This window comes from Carya illinoinensis, chromosome 10 (genome assembly GCF_018687715.1).
Source record: "Carya illinoinensis cultivar Pawnee chromosome 10, C.illinoinensisPawnee_v1, whole genome shotgun sequence".
Lineage (NCBI taxonomy): Eukaryota > Viridiplantae > Streptophyta > Magnoliopsida > Fagales > Juglandaceae > Carya > Carya illinoinensis.
Window position 1 is genome coordinate 31,244,559 of NC_056761.1, and position 14,442 is coordinate 31,259,000.

General features: G+C 32.9%; 2 protein-coding genes across 2 annotated transcripts; both read right to left on the reverse strand.

Annotated features, from left to right (window-relative positions):
- Positions 1-470: 470 nt before the first annotated feature.
- On the reverse strand, positions 471-2,263 carry LOC122278642. The gene is made up of 4 exons (XM_043088823.1): positions 2,179-2,263; positions 1,028-1,369; positions 678-844; positions 471-581 (listed from the first exon to the last, which is right to left on the reverse strand). Exons 1-4 carry the CDS (start codon positions 2,261-2,263, stop codon positions 471-473), a joined length of 705 nt encoding a protein of 234 aa, XP_042944757.1.
- A 1,326-nt stretch (positions 2,264-3,589) lies between these two features.
- Positions 3,590-6,504, reverse strand: LOC122279690 (zinc finger protein JACKDAW-like). The gene is made up of 3 exons (XM_043090468.1): positions 5,845-6,504; positions 5,351-5,747; positions 3,590-5,163 (listed from the first exon to the last, which is right to left on the reverse strand). Exons 1-3 carry the CDS (start codon positions 5,978-5,980, stop codon positions 4,053-4,055), a joined length of 1,644 nt encoding a protein of 547 aa, XP_042946402.1. The 5' UTR covers positions 5,981-6,504; the 3' UTR covers positions 3,590-4,052.
- Between the last annotated feature and the right edge of the window lie 7,938 nt (positions 6,505-14,442).

Sequence of the window (14,442 nt, forward strand, 5' to 3'; positions counted from 1 at the left end):
TATGGAGCGGTGGTGTAATGACTTATTCCATGAATGGACAAGTATTTTTTGAGGCTTAAAAACTCACCACCATTATCCGAGTAGAAACTTCGTATTTTTTATTGAAAGCAAGTTTCAACAAGAATTTTAAATTTTGGAAAAATAGACGAGACACCCTATTTTGATGACATGGGATAAAACCACATATATTTTGTAAAGTGATCAACAAAAATGAGATAGTACTGGGAACCATCAAGACCGGTAACATGAGCAGGACCCCAAATATCCGTATAAATGATTTCAAGAGGTACAAAACTTTGGAGACTAGTTAATTCAAACGGTTATTGATGTGCTTTGTTAATATTATAAGAAGTACATGAAGATGGTAAATTTTTTGTGGAAAGTGGAAGAGAAAATAAATTGAAAATTCATTGAACAACCTTCATGGATGGATGGCCAAGACGCTTGTGCCATCCATCGATTGAAGTTTGTTAATGCCCATTAGCAACCATTGTGGAATTGGATGTCTCCAGTGAAGTGGGAAACGTGTAGATGCCATTTTCACAGGCACCTCTTAGTAGTATCGCCCCTGTTGTCTGTTCCTTCACAAGAAAATAAAATGGATGAAATTCAACAAAAACATTATTTTATTTTGTGAAATGATCTACAGAAATTAAATTCTTGTGAATATTAGGGACACATAGTGTATCACGAAGATAGAACCTTTTTTGAGGAGATTTGAGGGTTAATGAACCAATATGCGAAACAGTCAAACATGTACCATCATCAAGCATTACTTCGTCAGTTCCATCATATTTATAATGAATGGACAAATTTTCAAGATCCCCAGTAATATTGTGTGAACCTGCAAAATCAAGAAGCCATTTGGAGTCCTGAGTACTTGAAGTTGAGGCACAGTTTGCAGCAAAGTCAATAGGCTACAACTGTGGACATCCTTTTATCGTATGGCCCATCTGATCACAGTATTGACATTTGGGCTGCAATCGTTTTTGGGTTGAGTTATTTCGACCTCAGGTCCAGTTGTTACCTTTGTTCTCCTTTGACTGGCTATTGCCCAACCGATTTGAATTAAGGTTATGAAACCCATTTCTCTTGGAGAAGTTCCTCCGTTGTTGACCTCCATTTCCAGTCTTCTTTATCGTGAAGTTAGCAGTGGAAATAAGCTGTTGTTGAGTAGCCTCCATGCGATGAAGGTAACCCTCATGACCGAGAAGGAGATCATGAAGTTCATCAAACATAAGGGATTTCTCCCTAGCCCGAATAGGAGCAGTAATCTCCCTAAAATTGGATCCAAGTCCATTGAGGACATAGAGAGTGAGATCATCATCAGATATTGGATGATCTATGAGTGCTATTTCATCCGCCAATGCTTTGACAGCATGAAGATAGTCAGGTACAGAGCAAGTTTCTCATTGAATCAAGGTTAGCTCTTCCTTCAGTTGCATGGCCCTAGTCCATGAACAACTAGCATACATATTGTTTAATTTTTTCCATACTTCTTGAGATGTTTTGGCTGTTGCGATAAGTGGGGTTATAGTGGGAGAGGTAGATGCAAGAATAACACTCAAGATAAGTTTGTCTTGTCTAACCCAATGGGTTTTTTGAGAGGATCGAGGCTGTGGGTGTGTTGTCAGAGAGAGGGCACTGTAAATCCCTAGTAACATAGTCCATTAGGTCATACCTAATTAACAATGCTTCGAATTGAGCACGTCATTAGGAAAAAGTGGAGGGAGTGAGCTTCTCATTAATTTGAGCAGTAACATTGAAAACAATCAAGGGATTTTTAGTGGTAGAGGAAGGATGAGTGTTTGGATTTGTTATAGAAGATATGGTTTGAATATTGGATCTTAATCTCGTTAGAGGTAGATGCTCTGATACCATATAAGAGAAATAAGACACTGCCTATTGATGGAAACTTTCCACCAATGGTGTTGCTTGGATTAGAGTAATATATATACAATGCTTGAGTCCTATTTTAGGAATGAATACAAAATCTGTGATTTGAAAATATACAACTGTTACAAAAGTAATAAACACAATAAAAAAATATGTATTTAAATTCCCTTTGGCTGTTTGTAGAAAGCAAGAATCTCGGCATTGACTTGGCCGATTCAAATTTCGATCTCGATTTTGGGTTCTGTTTTTTTATCATCATCATTCTCGATCGTTAATAGTTACCTACTGGCCTGGGTCTGCATGCCCCGTTGTTATGGGTTACTGTACTTGTACTCTCGATCAAGAGTCTTCGGTCCAATGCAGCCATGGATGTGGGTATGTAAAGTTTGGTGTTACTTGTTTCCCTTTTTAATTTTGTTCCCACATATGCTTTGCTGACTTTACTTGACAAGTGACAACGTAATAAGGCTGAACAAATAGAGTAAAAATCATAACAAAAAATGCTAGCTAAAGCCACCGTTATGGAGGTCGGGGATTTGGAGGAATCTGAAATGGGGGTATCCCAAGAAAGAAGTAAATAAATAAGTTTAAAAAAATAAAAAATAAATAAAAATGCCACATAGCATTCCCACGTCATCTGGAAGCAAAAAGAGGACAAATATAACCATGGCTGTAGCTAGTATTACCCTATTACGTAAACAAAGTCAAGACTCTTAGGTACAGTGCCTACAAAGTATGAACTGTTTGATAAGGTGACAACACCGGAGGCAGTACCCAGAATACTTTGTACGTTGTTAATAAACCAAAAAAGAAAGGGAAAAAAAAAAAATACTAAATAGGGTTCTCCCTTTTTCTTCCCTTTTTTCCTAGCTGGGCCAATAGAGTTCTTAATACTTTCAAAACGAACTGATTCCTGTGTTTTTTTCCTGGATTTTCTTTTCTTGGCAGATGCATGTGGAAAACTACTTATGGAAACATATCAGAAAACATGCATCATCAACTGTGTTCATGCAGTCAACTTCCAAGCATCCACATCGGAACCCCAAAACATTCTCTGGATCTTAATCAGTAATTCCGAGCTTTCTACCTTATCTCTTTCTTCCTCCTTCCTATAAAAATAATGGATGATTGAGAAACCTATATATATGGTGACTCCAACGTCCAAAGTCAAGTCAAACCAACTTTTAAGGGGTACGTATACTTTTCAAGTAAAATCGTTAATATTGATTTTGGAAATAAAATCCCTCTAAACTCGTCTGGTCTGAAACGTTTTACATTTTCTTGCCTTTGGAATGGGCATAGTCAACCCCAGAAATTTCGTCATTTCTTAGGGACCGCAGCACCTAGATTCTGCCTACCAATTTCAACAGTAACTAACACTAGCTTTGGTCCCCAGGCAAAAGGACAGAGAGATAAAAAGCCTAAACTCTTAGGTCTCGACCTTAAAACTAATAGAGTAATTATGACTAAGAATTAAGGAATAAACTAAAGAAAATGGTGGACATTTTTGGGTTAAAGCTAGCCGCCATGAGCAAGTTGCAGACTTGTGGGTAATAAACGTTTCTCTGAAGTCTAGAAAGCCACCGAAGTTGACGACGTAGCTAGCCGGATTACTTTGGCGGACGGTCAACTACATAACGTAGTTTTAGGTGCAGTCCAATATTCGTTAAAAAATGGAGCCAACAGAGATATATAAAAGAAAAGTAGCATATATATATATAGTATAAAATAACAACAACGACAATAGTAACAGCGAGGGAAAATTGATAGAGACAACGGCAACAACGAAGAACATGCATGACTTGGAGTTCGCTGTTTGTTCAGTCATTTCAGACATGCACTGGACCCCCACCCACCAATGCTGTCCATTCACAAGCCATCTCTCTCTCTCTCTCATATGCACACACACTCACAGAGGAATTGTATGTAACAAATTAACCTCAAGTCTGTGCCAATATCTTTCACTTCCAGGAATACAACATGTCCTCCTTGACTGATAACTGACTTCAGTGGTTGCCAGTGAATTGTTTCAAGCCCCATTGAAGCAAACTTTACCAGCATGAAATTGCAACAATATAAGTCAATATCAACCTTAATTTTTCATATCTTTGGCTTCCTTTCATACAACAACATGTCCTCTTGGCTGATAACTGACTTCAGTGGCTGCCATTGAATTGGCTCAAACCCATAGCTGAGCCCATCGAAGCAAACTTTGCTAGCTCCTGTGGTAAGAACGAGCGTTGAGATTCTCTCCGTCCCACGCCAAGAAAGTCCCTTGTTAGACTGTTTTCAATCCCTTTTGAGCCTCGATGATACTTCAACGGAACTTGCTCATTTTGTGTTCCAGTAGCACTTGTCTGCATCATGAGCTGATCAAAACTGTTTGATGATGAACTTGTTAATGAGATCAAATTCGAGCTGCCTGACATTCCATTAGCCCTGGCCACGCTTTCAGCTGATGTGAAATTCTCTGGCTGCTTGGAATTTTGAAAGACCTGGTGCAGCTCATTTCTGTTTTGGTTGAGAGTATCGAAGCTCGTTGCGCCGGAAGAAGAGGAGCTCATTACTCCAAAACTGCTACAGAAGAGTGATGGGTTGCTTGTTGTAGAACCCATCTGCGCTGCTTTCTGTAAAAGCGCAGTGGCGGACAATGGCGCAGCTGGTTTTGATGGCTTCTTTTGGCTGTCAGAGTAAATTGAGGATAGGGTTTCCAGCAAATTTCCTTTGCTCCCTCCCTCCCCTTTCAATTCATTAGGCGGTGCTGTTAAAGAGACAGTTGCGTTTGCAGAAGTTGGAACACTCTTATCAAACGCTAGGAACTGATTGAAGTTTCCAAAATTAGCTACCGAAGATGAATTAAAGAGATTGGCCGTTGCTGCAGCTTGCACCATATCAGGAAAACTAGTAGAACATGATGAGGCGTATAGATGTGTACCAGTCACCATGTCATGGCTGGAATTAACCTGAGAATTTGCCTGGTTAAGCCACAGTGATAATCTGGGCTTCTGCTGATCCACGCCAAGAGAGCTTCCAATGGCCATGCCGTTGAAATCTGCTCGAAACCCCGGAGCAAATTGAGAAATTCCAGCCGCATCTTGAACTCCCCGGCCGGACAAACCATGTGGCAAACCGGGTTGAGGATTTATCACAGTCTCATTCAGCGAATCATTTCTGAAACTCAGATTCGTGGTAGCAAGTGATGTAAGCCTAGCACTCTCGTCAGCTAAGGCATCACAAAATGCTCTGTGGGTGATGAAGCTATCCTTCCTGTTTAAACGAGAGAAAAAAAGAAAAAGCAAACCCCATTTATTACCTAATCATAAGGTTGCATTTAATTCGAACTTAAAGAAACGAAAGCCTCGACGTGAGCATTAATTTCTACTACAACGTATCCATTTTCCAAGATTCAGAAAGAAAAAAGAGCAAGTTGAACGTGGTGATATTTAACAAATACCTGGAAAAAAGGGTTCCACAGTCGCACTTGTACTCCCTAGTTCCACAGGTCTTAGCATGAGCTTTCCAGTCAGATTGAACTGCGTATTTCTTTGAACACTTCTCGCACTTCCATTTCTTCTCGCCATGTTTTCTGCTGTAATGTTTCTTTATACCGGTGAGGTCCCCGAGAGCTCTAGATGGATCGTGGTGGACGCAGGATTTTTCCGGACAAATATAGACCTTTTTCCGGATCTCCTTGTTTGTCCTTTGTCTAAGTTTCCATGGAAGATTGTGACCCCTACGGTGAAGTTGTAGATTCTGATCTCTCTGGAAGCCTTTATTGCATATCTCGCAGATGAATCGGTTTGTTGCCATAAGAGTCTTCGGTGAAAGAGCCATAACCTCTGCATCTGGATCTGTTAAGAAGAAAAAGAAAAGAAATAAACGAGATTATTAATAGAAATTAAAACAACAAAATAAAGAACATAGAAAAAACGTAAAAGCATGCCTTACCCGGGGTTCCCGGTAGATTTCTCTTCTTCTTTGTAGCTGGATTAGGATCAGTAGTTTTAGGGTTAGGGATTGCATTCTGTTCTTGAGCAAACCCTCCGATGGAGGAGGGTAATGAAAAAGCATCACCAGACATCATTTTGACTTGAATTCAAAACGAGTTAAAGCAAAACAACTAGCTAGCTTTCAAAAGCTTAAGACGGTGCGGTTACTGAAGAAGAAAACAAGGGTTTTCCAAACAGAAACAGATAAATCTTTGGTAATATTCAAATCTCTGACGCTCCGATTCTGCCAAAAGACAAGAAAAAACCCAACTTAAGCTTGAATCTAAACACCCTCCCAAAAAAAAAAAAAAAACGCTACAGCCTCGGAATCTTCTAACCGAGATCGATCTAGTTTGCTTTGTTTGTTTGATCTCAAAAAGAAAATACCAAAAACCGTGATAGCTAAAAAGAATATCTCATCTTATATTCTATTTCGGTTCACTCTCTTTCCAGTCTTAGTCTTACGCATAGTCTCCTTTATCTGCTCGATCGTATCCTCAAAGTCGGTCAGCCATAGATTTAGATGGGCCACCGCTCTCTCTCTCTTCTCTCTCTCTCTCTCTCTCCCTTTCCCTCTCACACACATACAACCAACGCACTGTTGTAGAAGTGTGTGTAAGGCATGCAGTGAGCTGCTTTCTGGCAGAATGTGTAGGATTGTGTGTCTTTTTGTAGCCTTTTGAGCTCATTCTCCAATTACAATGTTTATAAAAATAGTTCATCAAATGTATATAAGCATTCATATAGATGATATAAAAAAAGAGGAGGTAAAAAGGGATATATTATATAGATATGTGCACGTAAATAGTCAAATGGTGGGGATGGTTTTACTAACGGCGGGAGACGAGAAAAGGAAGATCAAGAAAATGGTCTTTCTACAGAGAAAAAGGTGATCGCCTTTTATGACCCTTTGATCTGGGGAATGAAATGATTAAGCCATAATTAAAGTTAAAGGCTCTATTTAACATGGGTAGATCAGAGGTGCCGAGATTGCAGAAGCAGGCAGACACAGTGATGAGAGAGGAAGAGTGAGTCGCGTTTCACGAGGCAATTGATAGGACCATCCGTGATACCTCTGTCTCAGTTGTAGGACCCAAAATGGGACTGTGATTGGGCACCACTACGCATCTTATATCCCAGAAAAAGTATTCATGAGTACATGTGCCGGTGACACATCTCCATTGCAATGATGATAGTAATGATGATTTTCACCCTACAACTTTATATGTACACGTAAATGCTTGCTGGTATTGCTACGACATCTTGGATAAAAATACGATATAAATCATTAAGTTTATTTATTTTTATTTCTCTAGAGGATTAATACAAGCGTTAGATATAAACTTAGTTTGAATTTAGAAATAAGATAAGATTATTTTATATAAAAGATAAAACTTAAATAAAATATTATTATTATTATTTTGATATCTGAAAAAATTGAATTGAGATTTAAAAAAATTGAATTGTTTATTATATTTTGTGTGTATATTTAAAAAAGTTGTAATGATGAGATAAGATCATAAGATGAGATGAGATAAGATGATGTGAAATTACCTCCCAATTCAAAGTAGGCTTGTAACATGTTACTCATAATCTCCACACACTATAAATCATATTTATTATTATTATTATTATTATTTTATTTATTTTTAATTTTTTTTGTTTTATTCTTCTTGAACTAATTGAATTCTTCTAAGCATTATCCATATACTACACATTTTGTAAGAGAAAAAATATTAAAAAATAAAAATAAATGTGATATGTGGTGTGTGGGAATGATGAATATAATTTCTCTATGAAAAAAGTAATTGATTGTGAAAGAATGAGATCTATTATTTAAAAATTAATTTTTTATACAAGTTCCACCATTCAAAAGGAATGATTGTGCACTCTATGATTGTAAATTAATTTTTTAATTGTATAACCTACTCATTTTCGAGAAAGTGTACAACACTTTCATAACCTATAAGAGCATCTTGCATTACTATTTATTATTCTTCACAATTGCAAACTATTATTGAGTTGATCAATTATATAAAGAGTATTGAATTCTCTCAAAGTTACGTAAATGCCAATTGCTAATATACTATTATAAGATATTAATGAGTAATGTTATATACAGTTATGTAATGTACAAACGTTATATTTTGAAAAAGAATAGAATTTATTATTAAAAAATTAAATTTTTATGTAGATTTCGTATTTATTTATTTTTAAATAATTATACAATATTTATGTATTCATAATTATAATTATCATTTTTGATAATCTTATAAACGTACGAAAAGATTCGATGAACACAATAAATTAAAAATAATTGCTTATAACTTTACAAATGAGCAACACGTTGAAAATCTAAACCAAACTGGCCGAAGGAAAAATCCATAAAGGAGTACAGATTCCTATTTAATCTCTCTAATTAAGTTAGTCTAGATACTGCATGCTATGGATAGTACTAGACCTCCACGTGATTACCTAGTTCTTCGAGAAGAGAAAAATATATTATATGCTCCCAATAGCTTTTTTGTTTTTTCGAATTTTCGAATATCGATTGGTACATAGTTGACGTTTGAACACCTAATAGGTCCAAACGCATCATTCATAGGTAGTCGATTGATACCAAGATTCATTTGACCAAATAGGTATGAAGAAACATTCAAACAAACAATGTAATGATCGAATATTAAAATATATTTAAACGTATTGAGTTAAATGTTCAATCGGATCATGATGGGATCGGATGATTTGTTATGAGATAAAATTCAAACGATTTCAAATATTGTTTGAACGCTTAATACCAATTACATTCGAATGTAGCGTATCAATGTTTGAATGATTTTAATAAGACAGCTCAAATGGTTTTTGGTCGTTTGAATGGTAACTATTTTATTTTATCTAATAATAAAAAATAAAAAAATAAAATAGACATATAATATTTTAAAAAATAAATTATAATTTGTTTAATACTCACAAAAGTAGTCTCACAAGTGTGAACTAAATAAAGAAAATAGTAATAGTACGAGCATTCTTCATATAGAAAAAGATCCAAAAATCTGTATGTATAATATAAATAAGTTGTTTGGAAACCTGAACTGTTGCATAAGCATATACATTTGGAGTTGCACCTCTCCTAAACTCTTCTTTTTGTTGTTCTTGTTGTTTTATGCACATCTACATGTCTGCTTGTTTTATTTACAAAACTTCGCTCCTACATAGAAGTTGTAAATATTAGGAAGTGAAAATTATAAGTTGGACACGTAATATTATTAAGTGTTATTAGGTATTAAGTGAAAATTTTCGTGCTATTGTTCGAACTATAATAAAGTACCATTCGAAAGCTATCCTACTTCTCAGTGATTGGCGGGAGACATTCCCGCCACTATTTTAGGAGGTGCCAAAAACCTTATAAAACATTCAAACATGCTTCTTCTTAGCTAAAAACATTCAATCACTAATATAGTATTCTAACGGTAAGTCATACCATTCGAACGTATCTTACTAAATGTTTAATTATAGTCTTTTTTACGCTATACGTTTTAATTTATGAATATATATAATTTTTTTTTGACAAACATTACTATATATATATAGTTATATATATTGTGATATATAAATATAGTGATGATATATACTATAGTTATAGTACACTATAATATAGTATAGGATACTATAGTATCATATATATAATATAGTAATATATATTATCATATATATAGTATATTAATATATATTATAATATATAGTATAGTATAGTCTTATATATAACAAGTTATATAGTGTATAGTATATACAAGCATATAGTGATATATACTATATAGTATATAGTGAGATATACTATATATCATATACTATATATATTTTTCATCCCAAAAGACTTTTAAAGATGGAATTTTTTGGTCTAAAATTTGTCCTGAAAGGTCTGTCTTAAAAAGATTTGGGAGACAGATTTTTTTTTTGTCCCAAAAAAATACTTTCAGGGACAAAATCGCTGACCCACCCTTTTGAATGAAAATTCTTTTCAGGTACGAAACATTTTCATCCCAAAACACTGTTCGAACAGAACAAATATTGTTTGAACGGTCGGGTAGCTATTTGGATGTTATGGAAATTTAATTTGAATGAAACAGATTTATTTGATCCTATTCGAATGAAGCTAGTGTTCGAACCATTTATTTGTGTTCAAACATGTCGAGTAGTGTTCGAGCAAAAAGAATCTGATCGAACATCCTTGACAAACATTTGACTTAAAGAAAATATGTTTGAACGTTTGGTTCGATAATCTGTTTGAACGGTTTATTGTACATTTGAATGATAACAAATAGGTTTGAACATAATATTATGTGTTCAAATTACCAGATATGCAGAGTGTTTGAACCGATTATTAATCTATTTGAACCTGAGTGATGATTCTCAATTCATTCGAATGGTTTTCGATTGATCATTTGAATGGTGGCGAAAATGTGTTTGAAGGATAACAATTTGTAATTTACCGTTGGAATTGAATATGTTACATTCGAGCAATACTAATCATGATACAGTAAAATGTAATTTCAAAATAAGAAAACTACTTTAAATATTATAATTAAAATAACACAATTATTGAAGTCAAAATAAGTCAAAAGACATAACTTAAGAAGATAAGTTCTAAAATGGTGGTGGCATATATAGAGTTCTAGTACATAATTAATTGCATCTGCTTGAATATTTTTTGGGATTGAATTTCCAGCTTCTTCTGCATTTTTTGTTCTAATCGCGCCTCCATATCCACATCCTAATGTAATTGAGCCTCTAACTCTCGTTGCTTGGACATCAACTGTTCGATCTTGAGCCTTAATTTTGTTAATTCTAGAGTTATTATTCGATTTGACTTAGCATTATTCATGATGTGTGCTAGCTTGATCACCCTAATATCTCTCAACCCCTTTTGGATCAATATTATTAATGTATTGAAACAATCAAGACCTTCATCCTAATAGATTTTACCCATCAATTAACGCACAAGCGGACCAAGCAGATCGATCATAGCGACACACAAATTGATTGACTGTGTCAACCATCGACATGCTATATATAAATCTATATATATATATATATTATATCAATATATAGAACATTGATCATTTGTTGATCATGAGCAAGATATATAGGGGCAACGTGCAATGTTTCATTGTTTACTTTGACGTCTTAATCGGAGCTGACTTTGAACAGATCTGCTTAATTAATATGCTCGACCTCAGTAAAGTAACATGCAATAGTTGATTATACACATGAAAATTGAAATTGGAGGAAAACATATATAAAATATTACAAGGAATATTAATATTAATTAGATAATTCAACTGCTTTGGCTGCATGCATTTGGAGCTTCCTACAAAGCAATTGATTCTTCCTCATCCCAATTCAGTATCCAATGCTTTCTTTTGCACAAACAAATGCAAAACCGCATAATTAATACACGAAACCCCATGCATGTCTTAGAAATTACAATAGATAAAAGGAAACCCTAATCACAGGTAGCTAGGGGATTGAAGAGAATGATTTAGTTTATTAGATATATATTTATATATATCCGACCAGATAATGACAACTTTTGCATTCAGTCATGGCTTATAGATAATTCCCATGCATGCATCCTCGATCTAATTCTTTATTCCGTCAACTGCTGTTGCCTGCCTGCCTGCCTGCTGCTTGGCCTTGTGCTCGAAAAAATAATATAACAAAATAATTAGTGTACGTATTGAATTAATAATTCCATGATTCTTTTGAAGCCTTGGGAATTATAAAGTACCACTAAACGATAATCCCCCTCCCTCCAAAGGGGAGGAAAAAAAAAAAAAAAGATCTAGGCTCGCACCCTAGCATAAAGGGTGAATCGCGCCTACAATGATCAGTTTCATAAGTGAAAAATGAAAAGTTTACATTATATATGAGATCGTGGAAATATTGGACAAATATAATTGAGAAAAACCTAAGAGCTAGTAACTCAAACTAAGGAAATAAAATTGTAAAAATTTAAAAGAAAGTGTTAAAAACTAACAAGCAGAAAATAAAAAATAGTAATGATACACGTACAACTTTGTTTAACGATTTTTAATAAACCATATTTTAAAATGAGAGTATTTAATTAAAGGGATATTACTTTTATGAATTATTTTACAAAAATATCTCATTTAAAATATAATTATGTAAAAAGTGATAAAACAAATATTACATGCCTATCACTTTCTTAAAAACAACTATGATCATCAATATTAAGGGCTCGTTTAGATATTTGGATTATCTTAGTAGAACTTCATGAATGATATCTGAATAATATTAAAATAATTTCAGTTAAAAATTTTTATTGAATTTTGAAAAATGAGAGTAAAAAAAAAAAATTATTATTAAAATTAAAAAATTATTTGAATATATTTTTTTAATATAAATTTTCTATTGAACTTTAAAAAAGTTATATTGATTTTTGAATTTTGTTTTAAAATTTGTAAAAATTTTAATAATTAAATAACAAGTAAATGATAAAAATGAAAGATTTGAAATTAAAAATATTTTATTTTTAAGTTATATTTAAAAAGAAAATTGCAAAAAATTTCTCATATTATCGTATTTATCAAGTCTACCACGTACGTACGTACTACGCCACTTAAACCAGTCGTACGGCGCGCCTGTCCAGTTTCAGAGTAGGGCCAAAGCTAAGAAAATAATGCAATGATGTTGAATTTCTTTTCTTGCTTTCTCTTTGTCGAAGGAAATACATCGCGAGTAGGACTGACTTTGTTCACATGAATAAGAGTGCAATTATTGCAAAGGTAAGTACTACGGTAACCTACAGCAGTAATTTACAGAGGGAAACTTTTTATGTAGTTCGATTCGTCGACCCACGGCGCTACAGCTCAACCAAATAAGTACAAAGTTTTATACGTTTTTACAGCATCCATTATATAACTTTTATACAATTTTTTTTTTAAAATATTTATTTATTTAATGGATTTGAATTTAAAAAATAATAATATTTTAATAAGAGAAATGATATTTATAATCGTAAAATTTGTAAGTACCATACAATCTATTTAAAAAAATAGTAAATACTATATTTACAAGAAAAAAATTAATTTTAATAGGAAATTTTCTTATTTTTTAAAAAATTACACTATATTTACGCATTCTACGATTGTATTTAGTATTACTATTTTTATAAAGAGTTATATAATGATAAGTTTCTCAAAGAAATTAAGGAACTCTCACTCTCATTTAAAAGTTGAACATCTTATTTATATAGAGTAAAATTTATTATAACTATAAAAATTGAAAAAATTTAAATATATACATATATATTTTTTAAAATCATTTAATGTGATAGGATTCTCTATTAGTAGTATGTAACGTATGTTTGATATAAAAATAATCATTTTTTAAATACCTTTTTTTTTTAAATTAAAAGTTAATGTTCATGGTCAGTATTTAATTCCTATTTGTGAATATTTTCTATATCATGACTCTAATTTGAAATATTAAGGAAAATGATACAACAACAATTACTATATAACTTAATTATAACTTTATATTAAAAATTGTTTTTATTACTTTAATTAAAAAAATATTATCCTTGCTGAAAAAAATAACTTTTTATCAGTACTTGATTGTAATTGGCTTGTGTTGCAGCATGTTATATATTATATCATTTTCCATTAATTATTATTACTTCTATGAGAAGATCAGTGTCTAATCTTCTTTATATTAAAATATATAGATGAGTACAAACTAAAGATGGCCATGCATGGTAAAATTGGCTTGAGCTGACGTTAGTACTGTACAAAGGCTCATATATATATATATATATATGGAAATATCATCTTTATATATATAATTAAAATATAATGATATATACAAATTCTAAATGTACAAGTCTCGTACATACGTTTTATAAAAAATGAATTTTATCATGAAAAATTATTACGAAAACTCGTCACTTTTGTTTGGAGTTCACATTTTTATAAAAGACTTCGCAAGACTTGTGCATTTGAAATTTTTCTTAACATTACTCATGGTTTAATGTTATGAACCAAAATATAGTAAGTTGAATCTTCATATGATAAGAATAAGACTAGGTGCTGAATGAGATCCCACATTATTTAGAAAGGAGAAGTTCTTATTCTATATAAGATTCTAATGAAGTTCTAATTGTATCATTGACTAATATTTTTTAAGTATAGATCATGTTGTTTGTGGTGCAACATAAATAACATGATCTATGCCCCCCTTCCCCTAAAAAATAAAAAAAACCTTGATCGATCGAATTGGTGATATAGCTAGCATGCTGTGTTCCCCCAATTCTTTTTTTTTTTTTCTTTCTTTTTTAAACTTCTACGGATGTAATTCTGAACAACATTTTCTATAATTTCCTTATTAAAATACTTTTGTTTTTTGTTTTTTATTATATATATAGTCCAATTGATTCCTAACTATATTAATTTTGGGCATGCAAGAGTAGAACTTGTACGTGTACTTAGGGCTGAATTTGGATGCTGAGTATGAGTTAAAATGTTTTATCTCATCTTAA